We start from the raw sequence: 19,480 nt of genomic DNA, 5'->3' as shown, positions 1-19,480 counted from the left end.
CCCTTGTCCCCTGCATCGGCAGGCGGACTCTCAACCACTGCGCCACCAGGGAAGCCCTCTCGCCTTCTTTTTCTTGATGAGTCTGGCTAAAGGTTTATCAATTTTGTTTATCTTCTCAAAGAACCAGCTTTTAGTTTTATTGATCTTTGCTATTGGTTTCTTTGTTTCTATTTCATTTATTTCTGCTCTGATCTTTATGAATTCTTTCCTCCTGCTAACTTAGGGTTTTGTTTGTTCTTCTTTCTCTAGTTCCTTTAGGTGTAAGGTTAGATTGTTTATTTGAGATATTTCTTGTTTCTTGAGGTAGTCTTGTATAGCTATAAACTTCCCTCTTAGAACTGATTTTGCTGCATCCCATAGGTTTTGGACCATCGTGTTTTCATTGTCATTTGTCTCTAGGTATTTTTTGATTTCTTCAGTGGTCTCTTGGTTATTTAGTAACGTGTTGGTTAGCCTCCATGCGTTTGTGTTTTTTACGTTTTTTTCCCTGTAATTGATTTCTAATCTCATAGCATTGTGGTCAGAAAAGATGCTTGATATGATTTCAGTTTTCTTAAATTTACTGAGGCTTCATTTGTGACCCAAGATGTGATCAATCCTGGAGAATGTTCTGTGCCCACTTGAGAAGAAAAGTGTAATCTGCTGTTTTTGGATGGAATGTCCTATAAATGTCAATTAAATCTATCTGGTCTGTTGTGTCATTTAAAGCTTCTGTTTCCTTATTAATTTTCTGTTTGGATGATCTGTCCATTGGTGTATGTGAGGTGTTAAAGTCCCCCACTATTACTGTGTTACTGTCGATTTCCTCTTTTAGAGCTGTTAGTAGTTGCCTTATGTATTGAGGTGCTCCTATGTTGGGTGCATATATATTTATAATTGTTATATTTTCTTCTTGGATTGATCCCTTGATCATTATGTAGTGTCCTTCCTTGTCTCTTGTAACATTCTTTATTTTCAAGTCTATTTTATCTGATATGAGTATTGCTACTGCAGCTTTCTTTTGATTTCCATTTGCATGGAATATCTTTTTCTATCCCCTCACTTTCAGTCTGTATGTGTCCCTAGGTCTGAAGTGGGTCTCTTGTAGACAGCATATATATGGGTCTTGTTTTTCTATCCATTCAGCAAGCCTGTGTCTTTTGGTTGGAGCATTTAATCCATTCGCGTTTAAGGTATTTATTGATATGTGTGTTCCTATTACTGTTTTCTTAATTGTTTGGGGGTTTGTTTTTGTAGGTCCTTTTCTTCTCTTGTGTTTCCCACTTAAAGAGGTTCCTTTAGCATTTGTTGTAGAGCTGGTTTGGTGGTGCTGAATTTTCTTAGATTTTGCTTGTCTGTAAAACTCTCCATCAAATCTGAATGAGATCCTTGCTGGGTAGAGTAATCTTGGTTGTAGGTTCTTCCGTTTCATCACTTTAAGTATGTCATGCCACTCCCTTCTGGCTTGTAGAGTTTCTGCTGAGAAATCAGCTCTTAACCTTATGGGAGTTCCCTTGTATATTATTTGTCATTTTTGCCTTGTTTTCAGTAATTTTTTTTGTCTTTAATTTTTGTCAGTTTGATTACTATGTGTCTCGGCGTCTTTCTCCCTGGGTTTATCCTGCCTGGGAGTCTCTGTGCTTGCTGGACTTGGGTGGCTATTTCCTTTCCCATTTTAGGGAAGTTTTCGACTATAATCTCTTCAGATATTTTCTCGGGTCCTTCCTCTCTCTCTTCTCTGTCTGGGACCCCTGTGATTGTGAATGTTGTTGTGTTTAATGTTGTCCCAGGTGTCTCTTCAGCTGTCTTCATTTCTTTTCATTCTTTTTTCTTTATTCTGTTCCACGGCAGTGAATTCCACCAGTTTGTCTTCCAGGTCACTTATCCGTTCTTCTGCCTCAGTTATTCTGCTATTGATTCCTTCTAGTGTATTTTTCATTTAAGTTATGGTATTGTTCATTTCTGTTTGTTTGTTCTTTAATTCCTCTCGGTATTTGTTCTTTAACTCTTCTAGGTCTTTGCTGTCTCTTGTAACATTCTTTATTTTACAGTCTGTTTTATCTGATGAGTATTTCAACATTTCTTGAATCTTCTTGATCTTTGCCTCCATTCTTTTTCTGAGGTCCTGCATCATCTTCACTATCATTGTTCTGAATTCTTTTTCTGGAAGGTTCCCTGTCTCCACTTAATTTAGTTGTTTTTCTGGGGTTTTATCTTGTTCCTTCATCTGGTACAAAGTCCTCTGCCTTTTCATTTTGTCTGTCTTTTTGTGAACGTGGTTTTCCTTCCACAGGCTGCAGAATTATAGTTCTTGCTTCTGCTGTCTGCCCTCTGGTCGGTATTTCTTTATATGATTCTGTATCATCCATATTCTTTGAAATAAGCATCTCTCACTTAAGTAACCAAAAGGCTAAAACTTGTAAGGCAAAAAAGAAAATCCTGCTACTAGAAGTACCAGCGAGGAGAATAACTAACAGCTAATGTTTTTTGAGAACGTCTGTGTTCTAGGAAATTACCTGAAGCCTTTTTTGGGCGCTCATACATTTGCTCCTCAAAGGCTCCCAAGAACGTAGGGGTTGTTGTCAGCCCGTTTTACAGAGTCAGGAACTGAGGTACAGGGAGCATTTGTGCTGTGCCCACAGACACACAGGGTGCAGCGGAGCCTGACACTGCCCTTCCTGTAGTGTCCTAACCCCCACTCAAGGCAGAAATCATCCCTGTCCAATTCCACCAGTGACCCTCAGAAATACTAATGGATTTGCCTGATTTTAGAGTGAGGAGAGGCACTAGGAGAAGCCCCTGAGTTTCTGGATGGCCTTTTTGCTTTTACTTTCAGCCACGTAAAGCGTTTGTGCCTTCAACTCCTCAGTGACAGCCTTCGCCACTGTGTCCCTGCCCTGATGGGCTGTTGGTATAGAAGCCAGGCCCCGTGTCACACTCCAGCAAAGAGAAGAATAAAGGCTTGGAGGGAAGGGTCAGCATTTTCTCCTTCACAGGATACCGCGTGTGCAGCTGTAGCCTGCCCAGTGACTGGTCTCCTCCTGCTTGTCCACTAGGGGGCAGGAAAGAGCAGGCCTTCAGGTGGGCCTGGCTGCAGAAGACTCAGGGCCCACCGAGAGGAGGAAAAGCGGGCACCCACAGCGTATTTCCCTTCCCCTGGCTCTTCTAGCTCTTCTAGCACCCAGCAAAGCCAAGGAGCATCAGTGGAAACAAACATCTATGAAGTACTTTATCTGGACCAGGGGTCACGCTGGGCCCTTACATCTGCTTTCATTTATCCCTCCCTGCAAGTGCTATGAAATACATCTTATTAGCATCACCCCTTTTCAGATGTGGAAACTAACAGAGGTGAGGGACTTGCCCAGGGCTGCCAGCAATTAAGGGGCAGCACCAGGATTCACACCCAGCCCGGCTCTAGAACCCACTGCTAACCCCACTCACCACACCCACCTCTGAAGCCAGATGGTTTCTATCCACATCCTCGTTGTGGTGCAAGGTGTGAGAAGCAGGTGGCTACCTGTGAGCGGCGGGGTTTGGGGTTGGGTTTGGTTGTTTTTCTTCAAGTTTGCTTATTTGTGCTTGAGCTCACTGGAGACCCAGTCCTGCAGAGGGCACCAGGGGTCAGCTGCCCCCCTAGAACCAGGGGCCCTGGAGCAAGTTGCTTAACCTCCGTGAACCTCAGGTCCTTCTGGGACACAGCTGGCGTGACGGCACCCGCCTCATCGCATTGGTAGAAGGAATCATGAAATAACGTGCATAAACCACATAGTCCAGACTCTGGCACCATACAATAAGCACTCGATAAATAGCCAATAGCCATTTTTCTATAGGCACTTAGGTCACACATGTATGTATATGTGAAAATGTGATAATCATGTGTTTGTGCAGAAAACATATTCCAGCTTAACGAATTGTTGCAAAACAGACACCCACGTAGCCTGCAAATAGACCAAATACAAAACCAGCACCTGAGAACCCCCCGACCCAACCCGTGCCTCCTTCACTGTAACCCCTCCCACCCTCATGGGCAGCAGTGACCACAACCCTGACTTCTCTGCTATTCATTTCCCTGTTTTTCTTTATAGCTTGACTACCTAGTTATATATCACTACATGGTTTAACTTTGCCGCTTCAATTCTGCATAAGTGGAATCACACCAGTATGTATTCTTGCCTGTCTGTGTTCTTTTGGAATTACATCGTTTAAGATTAATCCACGTTATTGATGATTTGTTTTCTCTGCTGTATAGTAATTCCAATGTATGAAGATGTCCCAGTTTGTTTCTCTGTTGTTCTGTTCTTGGGCCTTTGGGTTGTTTCCAGTTTGAAGATCTTACAAGACTGGGATGAGCATTCCTGGATGTGTCTCCCAGTGGGTTTCAGACTTTCTGTAGAGTGTTTACCTAGGAATTAGGATTGTGGGTCATTGGGTGAGTTCCTCTTTGGTTTTACAGACACTGCCAAAGTTTTGCCAGAGTGGTTGTCTAATTTACACTCCTACCAGCAGTACGCAAGAGTCCAGATTCCCTACCTCCTTGCCAACACTGGGTATTATCTAGCTCTTCAATCAGCTAAAAATCTAACGACATTTCACTGGGCTTGTAATATACATGTCCCTGAATTCTAATGAGGTTGAGCACCTTGTCCCATTCCATTGTTCCTTTGAACCTCCTCTTTTGTGAAGCACCTTTTAAGGTTTCTGCCCCCTTTCCACTGGTTTGTCTTTTTCTCATTGACTTATAGTAGTTTTTACATAGTCTCGATATGAGCCCTGCGATTCTTGTATGTGAGTTTTTAAGGATGTATGTTACATGTATATTTTACCACATCTTTGCTTTTCTAGTGGACTCTTTGGGTGAATCTAAGGAATGACCTTAATTTTAATGTAGACCAATTCGTCAAAGCTCTTCTTTTAATGCTTCATGCTTTCTTTGTTTGGTTTAAAAAATCTCTGCCTGCCCCCAACATTGTGACAGTACTTTTGTCTATTATCTTCCAGAAGCTTTATTGTTTTGCTTTTCACACAGGTCTCCGACATGCCTGGAATTGATTTTTACGTGTGCTGTGCAGCCGACTTTTTTTCCCTATAATTTCAAGTTGTCCTAGCACCATTCGTGGAAAAATTTATCCTTTCCCCCACCGCTTTGTAGGCACACTTGGTCATAAATCAGGCGTCCACGCAAGTATGGATCTGTTTCTGGGCTTTCTCTTCTGCTTTACTTGTACGTCTGCTGCTTCTTGTGCCAGAAACACACTGTCTTCATCATTACAACTTTAAAAGGAGCCCAGTAGGGCATGTCTTGACAATTCTCCTTCTTCCAAGGTATATCCAGGCTGGTCTTAGTTCTTCTGGTTCTATGTGTGTGACCTGATCCCTTTCTAGAGGCTGTCACATCAGTCCCCTTGACACATTGCATCTAGAAGGAGGCACATTCCCAGCGCTGAGAGAGACACACGCAGAGAACACTGTCCAGGGAAAGAGCAGGCGGGGGCTGAGTCCCAGCTCTGCCCCTCCCCAGCTGGCTGAACTTGGGCAGACCATGGCCAAGAAGAGTTTCTCCCTCCCCGTTTTGTGTCACCGCTGTAACGAGTATTCTCATTCACACACCCTTCCAAGAGATTGTGAGCTAACTGTCCTGGGCCAAACTGGGGACAGAAAGAAGAATAAGGCACCATCTCTGGCTCACAGGGCTTCAGGTCACCTCCAGCATGTCTGGGACTGAGCCCCAGTCAATGCCAAGTCTGAAAAATGACCCACAAAAAAAATGTCCCATGGTCAAATAATTAACAAGCAGCTTCATGCAACATCCTGTTCTTCGAGGTTCACATGTAGCAGGTATAAGATCTGAGATTGTCCTCAAATTTGCTTAACAATTGTATCACTGCTGTAGTAAGTCACCGCAAATTTAGTGGCTTCAGATAATATAAATGTATTATCTTACGTTGTGGAGGTCAGAAGTCCATAATGGGTCACCCTGAGCTAAAAATCCAGGTGCCAGCAGGGCTGCCTTCCTTCTGGAGGATCCTTTCTGGAGGGGAGAATCCACTTTCTTGCTTTTCCCAGCTCCTAGAGGCCGCCCACATTCTTGGCCTCAAGGCCCTGTCCTCCGTCTTCAAAGCCAGCAGCGACTAGTCAAGGCTTTCTCATGATGCCGCCGCCCTGGTTCTGTGGTCTCATCTCCTTCTCTGACTCTGAGTTGTATTCCTCCTCCTCCTACATCTACAGGCCCTTCAAGATTACATTGGCCCACAAGGATAATCAGCATGATCTCTTTATCTTCAAGTCAATTGATTAGTGACCTTAATTCCATCTGGAGCCTTCGTTCTCTTTGGTCAGTTACAGTAACAGACACAGGTTCCGGGGATTAGAACATGGACATCTTTGGGGACCATTATTTAATGTCCTATATGGTGGAACTCTTAGCCTGCGAGTGCACTCACCCCAGCTTGATAGCGTATGTAGTGCATTGCTGTGTGTGTTCTTTACAGCACACGGTACAGTGGGAGGTCTTTCTCTAGCCCCACTCCATCATGCACTGTCCTCTTTGGCGCTGACATCATATGGTAGGTTGATTTGTTTATGGCCTTTCTTCTTCCCAAATGCCAACTCCACAAAAAAGCAGGGATTTTGTCTGTTTTGTCCACAGCCGTATCTCAGCTCCTTGCACAGAGCCTGGCACCTATAGGTGCCATTATATATTTTGAATGACGGAGAATGGTTGGAGGTCTCTCCAATAAGACAGCAAGCTTCTTGAGGGCAAAATCCTCACCCAGTTCATCTGTCCTTCCCCTGCGTCCAGAGATGGCTGGTGCTAAGTAGGAAGATTGTATAGCATGGGTGGCAGATTTACACCGGAGGTTCTCAAACTTTCTGGGTTCATTGTACCGTTAGTGTCTTATTTTTCACAGAGCCCTGAGTCTGCAGGATATACCCAGCAATTGTGTTTATCAAGCAGTTAGGTTCAAATTACTTAATACACGTTTGAAAAAAATAACACACGTAAATTGAAAGAAAAAAATATTTCTATTTTATTTTTTAAAGAGTATGATTACTTACTAATGGGCTGTGTGTCCCTGCTGGGGACTACATAGATTCTCAAACCTTGGAATCAGATTAGACTCCACCACCTTCATTTCCTGTGTTCTGCATTGATTTCCACACCACGTTTGCTTTTTATCACAGCAGGTACTGAAAACTCAGTTCACAAAGACAGGATGTATTTGAAAGAAATATTGCTTGATCCAGTGCTGAAACCATCAGCCACCTAGAGTGAGTAGTTGTGAGTAGTTGTATGAGTAGCATCTGACAGATGTCAGCTATCACTGGGTTTCCCTCCAAAACGTAAAACATTTTGCTGTACCCCTGTGAGTTCACTGTGGTACCCCAAGGTGCCTCGAAACACAGTTTGGGAACTGCAGATTTACACTAACCTAATTTACAGAAGGCCTGTGTTCAAACCAGGATGCCAGAGTTAGATCACCATGGGGGTCATGCCATTCTCTCTCCCTTTGTTCAGTCCTCACATCCCTGGGAAGCCAGGTTAGCATCAGAATGTGCTTGGCAGGTGGGCAGTCAGAGCAAGGGGGTGGACTCTGGACTCTGGTCGGCCAGTCCGTCTGGACTCTTCTGATGCTTGGGATTGCGGCTGCTTCCCACGAGGAACCCTCTCTGGGGCTTGGCCTGCTCCCAGCATCAGAGACACAGGCGTCATCCATTTAACAAGCACTCATGGCTCTTTCTGGGTGCCAGACTCTGTTCCAAGAGCTTTACAAATACAAGGTCATTAAATCCTCCCTATAGTCCTGTGGAACAGGCATAATATTATTCCCATTTTACAGATGAAAAAGCTGAGGCACAAGGAAGTTAAATAGACCCTTCCCAAGGTTCCCAGAGCTAGGAAGTGGTGGAGCTGGGATTTGAACCCAAGTGGCCCATACTCTCTCCGGACCTGCTTTTCCCCTAAGGGGATGAGAGAAACCTGGCTTCACAGCCCGCTGTGCTGCTTTCTGACTCACTGTTGGGAAGTGAGGCACTAAACCTTTCCTTCCGCTGTGAAATGGGTGCAGTAGACTCCCCGTCAGGGCCATTGAAAGAATTACAGCAGATTATGCTTGTAAAGCACCAGGCTCAGGGTAGCAGCACAGAAGGGGCCCTTCTTTCTATCTCTGATCTCTGCGTCCCGGGCTCGCCTCCCCTCCCGTGTACACAATCTGGCAGACAGCAGGGGGCAGCACTGGGCCGCTGAAGAACCTTCTCTCCTGGACCTGGAGGCGCTCACCATTCAACGCAAGGATTCTGGATTTTAGGGCCGGACCATCTGTTTCTTGTCTATTTAGGCAGAACATTTTTTTTTGGGGGGGGGGGTTGCTAAACAAGAACAAAATCACAGTCTGGTGGGATGAATCGAAAAGAGAGTGAAGAAGCAAATTCAGAAGTACCTTTTCTGTAAGATCACAGCCTGCCTTGTGTGCTCTCAGGGGAACAGCATCCTCTAAAGACCCAGGGCTGTGCTCACCGATGCTGCTTGATTTGAGCTGTCATCCTAAGATATTTCTGAAGTGAAAAAGGGTGCTTCCTGATACATGAGCCTCCCATCCCACCCCACCCCACCCCCACTACTGGATTGTCCCTTGGAAAATACTCGAGAACCCATTGCTGCTAGAGGTTTACTTGGCATCTCTCCGAGGAGGAGCTGCTTTAAAAATATTCCCTCACTTCAACTGAGGGCAAAAAATGTCCTTCACAGAAATATACGCATCCTATGTCTTTTTTTTCTTTTCTTTTCTTTTGGCCACGAAGCTTGCAGAATCTCAGTTCCCTGACCAGGGATTGAACCCAGGCCACGGCAGTGAAAGCGCCGAATCCTAACCACTAGACCACCAGGGAAGTCCCCCTACATCCTTCTTTGGTTTTTGGAATGGGGTCCTACCAGGTTTCTTTGGGGGAGAATTCTGTCCTGTTCAAATGGAAAGCCACAATCCAGCGTTTTGGTGACCCGTGCCCTGTCCTACAGTAACCAGATGGAGAGGCCACCTTGGCAGTGGCCTCTGCCCATCCGAGCTGCCAGAACGGATGGCTGGCCTGTCTGGGCCTGGTGGGGCTCTTGTGGACAGCTGAGCTTGAGGGATGCCCTTCCTTTTGTGTCATAACTTGCACAAGCGCAGGACACCCAGGGCCTGGAGTCTCCAGCTGTCCCATGATGCTGGCTGGTCCACACTCCCACACTTTCCACTGCCCCCATGTGGGGGAGGGCTAACAGAACCCTCTCAACACAAGCTTTTTTTTTTTTTAATTTTATTTTTGGCTGAGTTGGGTCTTCGTTGCTGTGCACGGGCTTTCTCTAGTTGTGGCGAGTGGGGGCTACTCTTCGTTGCGGTGCGCGGGCTTCTCATTGCGGTGGCTTCTCTTGTTGCAGAGCACGGGCTCTAGGCATGCGAGCTTCAGTAGTTGCAGCACGCGAGCTCAGTAGTTGTGGCACACGGGCCCTAGAGCACACGGGCCTCAGTAGCTGCAGCACATGGGCTCAGTAGTTGCGGCGTGCGGGCTCTAGAGCGCAGGCTCAGTAGTTGTGGCGTACAAGCTTAGTTGCTCCACAGCATGTGGGATCTTCCCAGACCAGAGATTGAACCCTTGTTCCCTGCACTGTCAGGCAGATTCTTAACCACTGCGTTACCAGTGGTTAAGTCCCAACACAAGCTTTAAAGCTCACTGGTTGTTTCTTTCCAGTGATACTAAAAGCTTGGTCCTTTGACCTATTCAGTATTAATTATCCTTTTCATTGTTCAATCTGTAGGGGGTGGAGCAGTGATTATTACATTGAATGGGGGGGGGGTATTTAATTTGCATGGAAGGAGGCATGTTATCATGGGGGCACTGCTGGGGGTCAGAGTGATGGCTAGGACTATGGAAGGGGCGTCAGAAGAGTAGTTGCAGCACCCCTGGCAAGAGAATTGTGTTCTGTCTCCGTGCCCCTTTCTTTTGGGACAGGCTGAGTAGTTAGTTTACTTGCTGAGGCATCTTTAGAGTGCCAGTGGCTGACCAGGGGCTCCCCTCAGCCTGCAGCCTCGACAGAAAGATAGAGCTGGCTTCATGATTTTGTCCTGAAGCAGAAAGCGCTTCAGTCTACCTCAGGTATAGCTCTTGCCTTGGACACCCCCTGTCCACACCCCTGCCCCTGTGTCTTTCTCAGCATCACTTCCTGCTTTGCTTTCCCCCATCTACCGAAGAGGACCGAAGCCAGGACTAGCTCTGCTCCCTAACTCTGCCCAGCTAAGGCCTAATTCCTCCTAATTCTAGCCCATACTTGAAAGAGCACCACGTTCTAGACTTTTCCAAAAACACCCCACCTTTCTCAATTTTCTCTGGTCGGGTATCTCAACCTAAGTTGTGACAAACCAGAGCCAGTGTTTTAACAAAGTGGATTCTGCTGCTGTCCAGATTCCTATAAACGGGAATAACTGTGAGACCGGAGGTCATCGGCTGGGTACAGGAGCAGCTATTTTGAGGCCCTTGAGCTTCTAGATTGCTCCATATCAGAGTAGGATTTCACTGAGGGTGGATTCAGCCCCATTCCTTTGATAGAAACCATCCTCTTTTCATCCTGTCCTTCATTAAACAACATTCCTTATAAGCCATCTTTAAGTGATTGCTTTGGGGTTCTGGGCTCTTGTCTGTAAATGAGGAAGACGTGGCTCCTTCGCCAGGTATCTAAAACACAGTTAAGGTGTCTATAGTTTCCTCCACAAGTCAGTGAGCTCCAGGAAGGCCTGGATTGTTGACACTTTACTTCAGTGCTGAGTCCCCATCCCCGAGAATGCTTCTTGGCACACAGAAGGAACTCAATAAGTATTGACTGAGTGGATGAATATCTGAGCAGTTCCATGATGACGTCACTGGGAGATTTCAGGCTGGGTTAGTCTACCCTGCGAACAGAGCAGAACTGTCCTCCACTGAGCTCAGCTTCCCTCTGGTTGAATCCATTTCCTACCTTGTTCCTCGTGTGCCCACATGGGCCTGTTAGTACCCACACTCCAGGCTGTCTGCTTAGGTTGAACTGACCCATGTATTGATTGTCCCCACAGGCAGCCAGCTTCCTAAGAAAAAGCCACTTCTTTACTCTTATTTTTTTATTTCCAGGGCCTTGTGAGTTATCAGTGCTCAAGTTGAAATTTAGTTAAATACAGACAGCCTGGGAGTTTTTAGTTTGGGCTCAGTGCTTTTCCAGAAAGACCAAAAGGTTTGTGCAAAATTCCAGATACTATATCCATCAGATACGTTACTTAGTCACATACCTACAGAAGAGCTTGAGGCCTGAACAGCTGTTACAACAACAGAAAGCATTTTCAAAAATATGGGAGCGGGGGGGGGGACTGCAAAACTGAAATTAATAAAATGTTTAATTAAATGTGCTCAAAGCATACCATTATGTCAGCTTTGTTGTTTGCTAAATTTAATGCCTGTAAACATTTCATTACATCTGAGAATAATTTGTGGCTTCAACTTTTCTCGCTTCACAAGAATTCCTGAGTTTGCACAATGAGCGCTGAGAAATCTTCACCAACCGTAAATTAATTGAATTACATAAAGCCAAATAAATGCGAAAGCAAAATTATAAAAATCCTTCCAAAAATGTTTATGGAAGAAAAACTATTTCATGATAGACATGGACGTATTTTAATAGGTTTAGTATGATATGGGGTGGAGTCCTCTAAAAGTAACTGTACGTGGAGCCCACAAATATTTCAGAGCAACCTATTGAAACTATAGAATTCCTGCATGATAGTGCTTCAGTAGAGTTTCCAAAACTTAGAAATACTAGCTTTCCCCTCTAGGATTTTTAGACTAATTCCTCTAATGTCATTTGTCTAATCAGACCTCTCATCTGATCAATGTAAAACAGTTTTCTTCAGCTTTGGCAATTTTGCTCAATAAATGGCTTCTGCTTTTAATCTAATCTTGCTTTCATCTTCTTTCAGGGATCCTGTTCACGATGCTGGTGTTTGGACCAGCCTGTGGATTTATCCTGGGCTCTTTCTGTACCAAAATCTATGTGGATGCAGTCTTCATTGACACAAGTAAGGAATTTATCTCAATTTCCAAGCGCCACCCAAAAGCCCTTCCTCCATCATAAAGGAGCCCCAGCCTCTGGGTTCTAAAACCTTCCTACTAAGCAGCAGCCTTAATGCATCCACTTCTCAAGCTGGTGGCCCCGTTGAGATTAGAGGAAAGATTGAGTCATGAATTTGGTACAGAGGGTCTGGCTTGAAGCATGTGTTCTGCTCGTGTCTACCTAGAGACTGAATAACCCCCTGGGGTTGATTTCACTCCTCAAATCTGAATTTTCCTCGTCTGTAAACTCAGGGTAACAAAACTTATATCTGCCCTGAAGGGCTTTTGTAAGATAAATGAGGGGACAGATGTGGAAATGCCTGGCATGCACACATACTCATTGAATGTTGGTCCATGAACCCATATGAGGACCCTATTTCTTAAACTAAAAGTTGGAGCACGTGTTCAAGTGCAAATGTACACATGGGGTCAAGGAGACAGAATATTTGAAAATTGTTTCTGTAAGACACTGTCCTGGTGGGCTTTATAAGGAAATATACCATACCTCAAACCCATTTTAAACGGCATGTCTTGTGTTCTTAGCAGGAAGAGCAAGTGTATGTCTCGGCCTGCTCTGGGCCCCGCCATCCCTAGCGTACCTGGATTGAACAGCGTGCTAGTTGAGATGTGCTAGGCTATGCAGTAGTAACAGACAATTCCCAAATCAAAGTGATTTTATGCAACCAAAGTTTATTTCTCAGCCATACTGCATATCCAGTGCAGGTTGGTGGTATTTGGGGGGTGGAGGGTGAGACTTGCCTACTGTAGTCCCTCCAGGACCCAGGCTCACAGAGGTTTCATCTGACTCCTGCCTGCCCAGTCGCCGAGGCAGGAAACCAGCTCCTGTTCGGAAATGACACGCCTTGTTTCTACTTACATTTCAGTGACCACAGCAAGCCACCTGGTGTATTAATCTGTTGCTTTGTGACAAATTACCCCAAACTTCGTGACTTTAAACAATAGGTATTTTCTCACAGTTTATTCCTCTGGGTCTGGAACCCAGGAGCAGCTTAGCTGGATGGTTCTGACTCAGGGCCTCTCATGAGGCTGCAGTCAAGGTGTTGAGCTGGTATCAAATCATCTGAAAGCCCACCTGGAGGGGCTCCACTTCCAAACTCACCCCACGGCTGTTGGCAGTCCTTGGCAGATGGGCTCTCAGGCTGGCTCCCATGGATCTCTGTACAGGGCTAACCTCGGCATGGCCTCCCTGGAGCAAACAACCCAAGAGAGGATAAGAGCACCTGAGACAAAGCCGCAGTCTTTTTATAACCTAGTCTCACAAGTGACACCTCATTGCTTCTGCTGCATTTTGTGTGTTAGAAGCAAGCCACTTGTTTCTGTACACTTGGAAGAAGGGATCATTTCTCAAGGACGTGAATTCCAGGGCTGGGGATCGTTGGAGGCCGTCTTGGGCACTGCCCACTGTATGTGGTCATGACTCAACTGCGTGCCCGAAAGAGGACACTGTGTTCCTGTGCAGCTTAGCGAGTTGAGAAGCCATTTTTCCTTTCTCTCTGAAAACAGTGCAGGAAGCCTTTCCAGCTTCTCTGTCTCATCCCGATCTATTCCCAGGATCAATAAGAACTCTCAGTCCCCTGGTGTTCAATTCATCATCTCTTGACAGGGCTAAATTTACTAATTCACCCCAAAGACATCATCTGGTTTTAAATCCAATCAAGTCACTTTGTGATTCACTCCATTAATCCCAGTGATATATTTACTTGTAGCTAATGATGTTACAAATTTCCAAACGGGGGAGAAAAATCAAATGCAGCCTTATTCGTTTGTTCGTTTTAAAGTGCTGGGTCTCTTCAGGAGGTGATTGAATGCTGCTGTTTTGTAGCCCTTGGTTGGCCCTTTGAACCCTATTCCTAGCAGGTGGGATGACTGGTGGCCTGGTCAGAGAAGCAACCCATGGTGACAGTCAGCTGCCATCTTGCTTCTACGGACAGAAAGCCAGCTTCCGCCACTGCACCAAAGGCAGTACAGGACAGGAGTAGCAAAGGAGGGGAGGAAAGGGGGCACCCTCCCAGTGCATGGGGAAGGCTGCTTGCAGGGAGAAGGCAAGTGTATAGGCAGCCTATCCTGCCCTCAGTGTATTAGCAGGGCCCCCTTGAATGAAAGCTTGTGGAATACCAGCATCCCTGAGCTGGAAAGAACCTCAGACATCATTCTCTTCCAACTCTTGCATTATGTAGATGAGGAAACTGATGCCTAGAGAGGTAAAGGGATGTACCCAATCCAAGGGGTGTATCTATATAAAACCCAGGTCTCCGAGCAAGCATGTGGAGACACCCCTCGCCAAGATTCCTCTTGGGAATGAAATAGCATCTTTTTCTCAGTGACTAGAATGACCAAGAGGTAGACAGGTGGCTGGAGGGGGCTTAGCCCATCCACTCGCAACCCCCTCTGTATGCCATTCCCTTGCTCAGGCCATCCCCTCAGTCTGGAGTGCCGTCCCCAGCCATTCTGCTCAACATCTGTCCTCACCTTTCGAGGCCCAGGTGAGGCAGTGTCATCTGTGGCTCTAGACTCACGAGCAGTTTGAAGCCTCCCATACCTGAGACAGATGGGCGCGTTTCCGTTCCGTCTGGGCATCCTGATGATGGCCGCCTTCTCCCAAAATGAGTTAATAGCGGACTTCCTATCTGATGAGTCTCGAAGGACTGAAGGATGTGTTGTGAGTCACCCTCTTTGTTTGCATCCCTTCTGAAGGCCCCCGGAGGGCTGGTGCCACCCTTTACCAGCAGAGGGCAGAAAAATATAATTTATTCTATTCAGGAGCCAGTCACAGAATTCCGTAGTTGCCAGCAGTTTTCTAATCTTGTGACTGAAACTTGTCATTCTGTCTATGAGTGGATTGGGGCTGTATTTCGAGGAGTCGGTTCTCAGTTCTTTCAGGATGACCCTTCCCTGTCTTTTCCTCACCGACTAAGACAGAGCCCATCTTTCGGGCTGTCCAGCCTATGGGAATGTGCCCTTAAGCATGAATGTACAGGGGCCACGCACACAGCCATATGTTTCTGAAATTCCAGCGGAGAATTGGGCGGGGGACTGGGAAAAGCAGTGGCCTGGGAATTGTGCGAGGTGGGCAAGGCAGGTCCCTGGGAGGCCCTTGTTATGGGGTAGTTGGAGAAGGGCATGTGCCTTTCACCAGGCAGCCTAGCAGCGGCTGAGGAAAACAGGGTGGAAAGGTAGAGACCGGTGAGGGAGTCTGGTTGGAATCTGTGTGTCAGTGAAGCTGGGGCTGCAGGGGAGGTGGTTGGTTGTAGGAACAGGCCAGCTATGGGGCTGCAAGACCCCACGGGCAGCTCCCCAGGAGGGCTCCCCTGGCGGCCCTCAGACACAGGGATTCTGCTGCTGCTGCCTTTCATCGGCGTCTGAGCCCTCTGTGGCTCCTTCGGCCCCTCTTCTTAAAGGGGATAGATGCCTCCTCTGACAGCCTGGGGAAGGAATGATGGTGCCTGCAGAATTTCTTGTCTAGAATATCTTTGTAAAGCTGAGACCAGTCAAGAGCAGGATGTAGGAAGAAAAGGGCCTGGTAGCAGAGTAGACCCCTGAGCACTGGACTGACCAAGCTTCACAGTGTGGGTTTAACAAATCGATGACAATGGCAGCCATGAATTGACCCCTTTTAAAATACATAGAATGCCTCTGGAACCTCACAGATGATGTGTCCTCCTGCAGTGATTATAAGTTCTGAGTTCAAACATCAGACCAAACCTCCATTCACATCCCAACTACACCCCTAACGAGCTGTGTGATCCTGGGGCCATTTCTCCTCATGGGTCTATGTGTGGATGACATGATCACGTTAATCATGCAAAGCAGTTAATACAGTGCCTGCGGAATAGTAAACACACAGTAAAATTAGGTGTAATGAGGAACAGAGAGGTTAACTCACTGCACAGCCCAGGCCTATCTGACCCCAACTGGGCAGCTCACTTCCCTGAAACCTCTCCAGGAGTTTAGCCAGAAGCCTGCCCCCTTCCATGGACAGAGGCCTTGCTGAGATGCCCTGACTGCCAGCACTTCCGTACAGACTGGCCCTAAGGCACACCAGCCCGCTCTGTTACAGCTGCACAGCATTTGCAGCTGCAGCAAGATACGTCCATCCACTGGCTTCACAGAAAAGGTCGACAAGCAGAGAGCATCCAGCTCTGCCACCCTGGGGCTGGCTGCCACCGCCAGATTCCTTCACGTTGGGCTAACTAGTCCAGTGGCTGGGATTCTGAACCATCCGTGCTGTCCTCCATCCGCACCCCCTCCCTGTCTCCAGTTTCTAATTAGGTCTGGAACTTAATGATACTCTTGGACTTCTTGAGTCTCATAGCAAAAGTTTTACAAAGTAGGTTAGAAAAATAGGTAAATGGACGGAGGAAAACAAAGCAAAACTGCTCAGAGAGCCATAGTATCGTTTACACATCAGTATGGCCTGGGACTTAGTCAGTGTTCCCAATTTGCTTTGATCTCTTCTTCTCGCAGTCTTGGGTATCCTCATGGGTGGCTTGGTTGGTTAGTTTTAAACTGGTTTAACCCCGTTCCTGGGGATTTCTTTCGTTTGAACCAACAATGGTAGTGGTCCTTGGAAATGGAGGGAAATCTCAACGAAGCCCGTACGTTTATATGACCTTCAACAGAGGGAACGGACAGCTGTCAAAGCTTGCTCAACTCACCCGGCGAAACTGTGAAGCCCTCCAAATGTTGGATTCCAAGAATGCAAGAGTCAGAACAATAGCTTTTATAAAGCAGAAATCTTAACAAGCCTACAGACACACATGCAAAGGTAGACCCACCCTGTGCCGGCCTCGTGGTGACCCAGGGGGGTGGCTCTCCCTGCTCCCATCTGCTCCCTTCCCAGCATTTTTCCTCAGCGCCTGGAATGACCAAGGGGCAGGCAAGTGGCTGGAGGGAGCTTACCCAGGACACTCACAGAGTCCGCTGAGGATGCCAGGCCTTTGCTCGACTGTTCCCACAGCCCAAGATACTGTCTCCACCCTGTCCTCGACATCTTTCCTTATCCATGGTTCTAGCTTCATTGGCAATTTGATGCATTCTAAGTAAATGAGACAGATTGGTGCTCTTCAGTTGTGTTCTGGGCATCTTCCTGACAGCAGCCTTCGCCAAAAGGCTGAAACTGCAGTCATTTTGTAAGATCAAGACACTAACTAGAACCAGGTAGAAACAGAAGTAGAGAGATTTTCACGCCTGGCCCCCTACCTGGACCTAAAAGAATACCATTGCTATTCTAAGCCTGCCCGGGACCACTTTTCTTAAAGGGTATGATTTTTTTTTTTTTTTTTTGCGGTACGCGGGCCTCTCACTGTTGTGGCCTCTCCCGTTGCGGAGCACAGGCTCCGGACGCACAGGCTCAGTGGCCATGGCTCAGGGGCCTAGCCGCTCCACGGCATGTGGGATCTTCCTGGACCGAGGCACAAACCCGTGTCCCCTGCATCGGCAGGCGGACTCTCAACCACTGCACCACCAGGGAAGCCCAAAGGGTATGATTTTTTATTTCCTAAGCCTTTTGTACTAGTCAGGGTAGGCTGAGTTATGCTGCAGTAACAAACACCCCCAAAATGTCAGTGACTTGGAAATACTAAAGGTTTATTTCCTGCTTGTGTTATATACCCGATGCAGGTCAGCAGGCACATCTTGTTCATTGTAGCTTCTCAGGCATCATCTTAGGGAGAATTCCACATGCTTCGTGATCAGGCAGGAAAAAAGAGCATGGGGAATCATGCACCAGCTCATACACATCTCCACATGCAAGAGACACGTGTCTCCTCTCTTGCATTTCATTGGCAAAATTCTGTGGTGTGTGGCCACACCTAACGCCACAGTAAGGGAGGTGAAACCCTCCTCGTTCTCAGAGGAGGAGACCCAAGTGCAGACATGGATAATGTCTAGCGGACATGCTTTGCCAGGCCACGTAGAGACCTCCCCTTCAGCCCAGGTAATGCTAGAACAATATCTGCTGAGCGATGACAGTTGCCAGGCAGGGGGTGGGGGGTGGGGGTGGATATTCATCTTAAATGGCCAAGATGCCTCCTGAAAATACTATTCATTGTAGAGATGGGTAGAGAAAAGAAGTGCCTCAGAAAAGACATTTCTCAGGCTGGTGTCAAGCATTCGTTGTCTTCCCAAGAGCCACCAAAATTGGGCTGAAGCTCCACTCACGAGGTTGACCAGTCCTGAGGGCAGCACGCTCCAAAGCTGAGTGGTTTCTTCTTAGCCTGTTATTTCTCTCCCTGCCACCATCCTCTGGATAATTGAAATGGAGGGGAAAAAAAATCAATACTTCCCAGAATAGTCAACTGTGATTTTCCTGGCTCTGCAAATCCCTGCCCTCCGCGCATCTCCCTCCAGACCCGTTCCCCGCCCCTTCCCCAGAGGCAGGTGTGCTCTGATGCTGACAAAGATCCGGTACCCTCCCCTGTCTTAGGGATCGCGAGTGCGTGTCGGCTTTCCACCCACAGGCACAGGCCTACAGGGAGCGAGTTGCCAAATTCACATAAACATCCACCTCCCCCAGCGCGGCCCCTCTCACGGGGATGTTTTCTCACACATAGAACAGTCTCTGACTTCCTATCTAAAATATGACTTTCTACGTGCTACTGATTTTGTTCTCCCAAACAACTGCCAGGATTTCTCTCTCCCTACTGGCTCACATCTGCTGGATTTATGGGGCCCAAAGACAAGGGAGGGAAATACTGTAGCTCCCTTTTCCCGTCTTTTGTTTTCATTCATTGCTTGGCAGTAGGTGAGGAAAAATAGTAAGCGATTGGTGCAAACAGTCTTGCTTAGCTACCCAAGGTGGTGTGACTTCCTTTTCTCTTCTCTTGTTTGCATAAAGATGCTTTCCAGATCACCCTGTGTTTTCCCATGCCATACTCCTTTTTAAAAAAGTCTGTACCTTAAAACTCCCGTTTATATAAATATATCCCTAAAAGTAAAACATTAAGAGCTCCCATAGATAAGAGCCGACTCTGTGTCAGGTGACACTTTTTCATTACCTCTCATCCTGGAAACCACCGTCCATGACTGCCATCTGTATTTCACAAATGATGAAACTAAGGGTCAAGGAGGGTGAGTAACTTGCCTGGCATCACATGCTAGTAAGTAACAACGCTGGGATTCAACCCCAGGCCCACTAGAGTATACACTCTATAGAGTATATACTCCTCTCCGGCATGAAGCTGCACAAAAGCAACTGGCCCGTTCAGGTGCCCTGGTTATTGCTGCTGGGCTCATGTCAGGGTCTCCGGGACAGAGACTACCGATGTTGCAAAGGCCAACTTGCCAACTGTCAGAAGAGCTGGTGGCCTTACCCATTGCACAAAGCATGGGAATTATCCACCAAGGGCCCTCCAGGGAGCCCAAAACAAAGCCC

At 46.9% G+C, this 19,480-nt stretch overlaps 1 protein-coding gene and 1 non-coding gene across 3 annotated transcripts in view; one reads left to right on the top strand and one right to left on the bottom strand.

Moving 5' to 3' along the window:
• SLCO3A1 (solute carrier organic anion transporter family member 3A1) overlaps positions 1-19,480 on the top strand; it is a 321,290-nt gene that overhangs the window by 238,902 nt on the left and 62,908 nt on the right. For both annotated transcript variants that reach the window (XM_007454893.1, XM_007454892.1), the window contains exon 3: positions 11,955-12,053. In XM_007454893.1, coding sequence (XP_007454955.1) covers positions 11,955-12,053 — 99 coding nt within the window. The remainder of the gene's footprint in view (positions 1-11,954; positions 12,054-19,480) is intronic.
• On the bottom strand, positions 8,794-8,865 carry TRNAE-UUC (transfer RNA glutamic acid (anticodon UUC)). Its single transcript has one exon. It is a non-coding gene; the product is annotated as a tRNA-Glu (tRNA).

This window comes from Lipotes vexillifer, unplaced genomic scaffold (assembly GCF_000442215.2).
Source record: "Lipotes vexillifer unplaced genomic scaffold, Lipotes_vexillifer_v1.1 scaffold600, whole genome shotgun sequence".
Taxonomy (NCBI): domain Eukaryota; kingdom Metazoa; phylum Chordata; class Mammalia; order Artiodactyla; family Lipotidae; genus Lipotes; species Lipotes vexillifer.
This window is presented reverse-complemented; position numbering and strand designations above follow the sequence as displayed.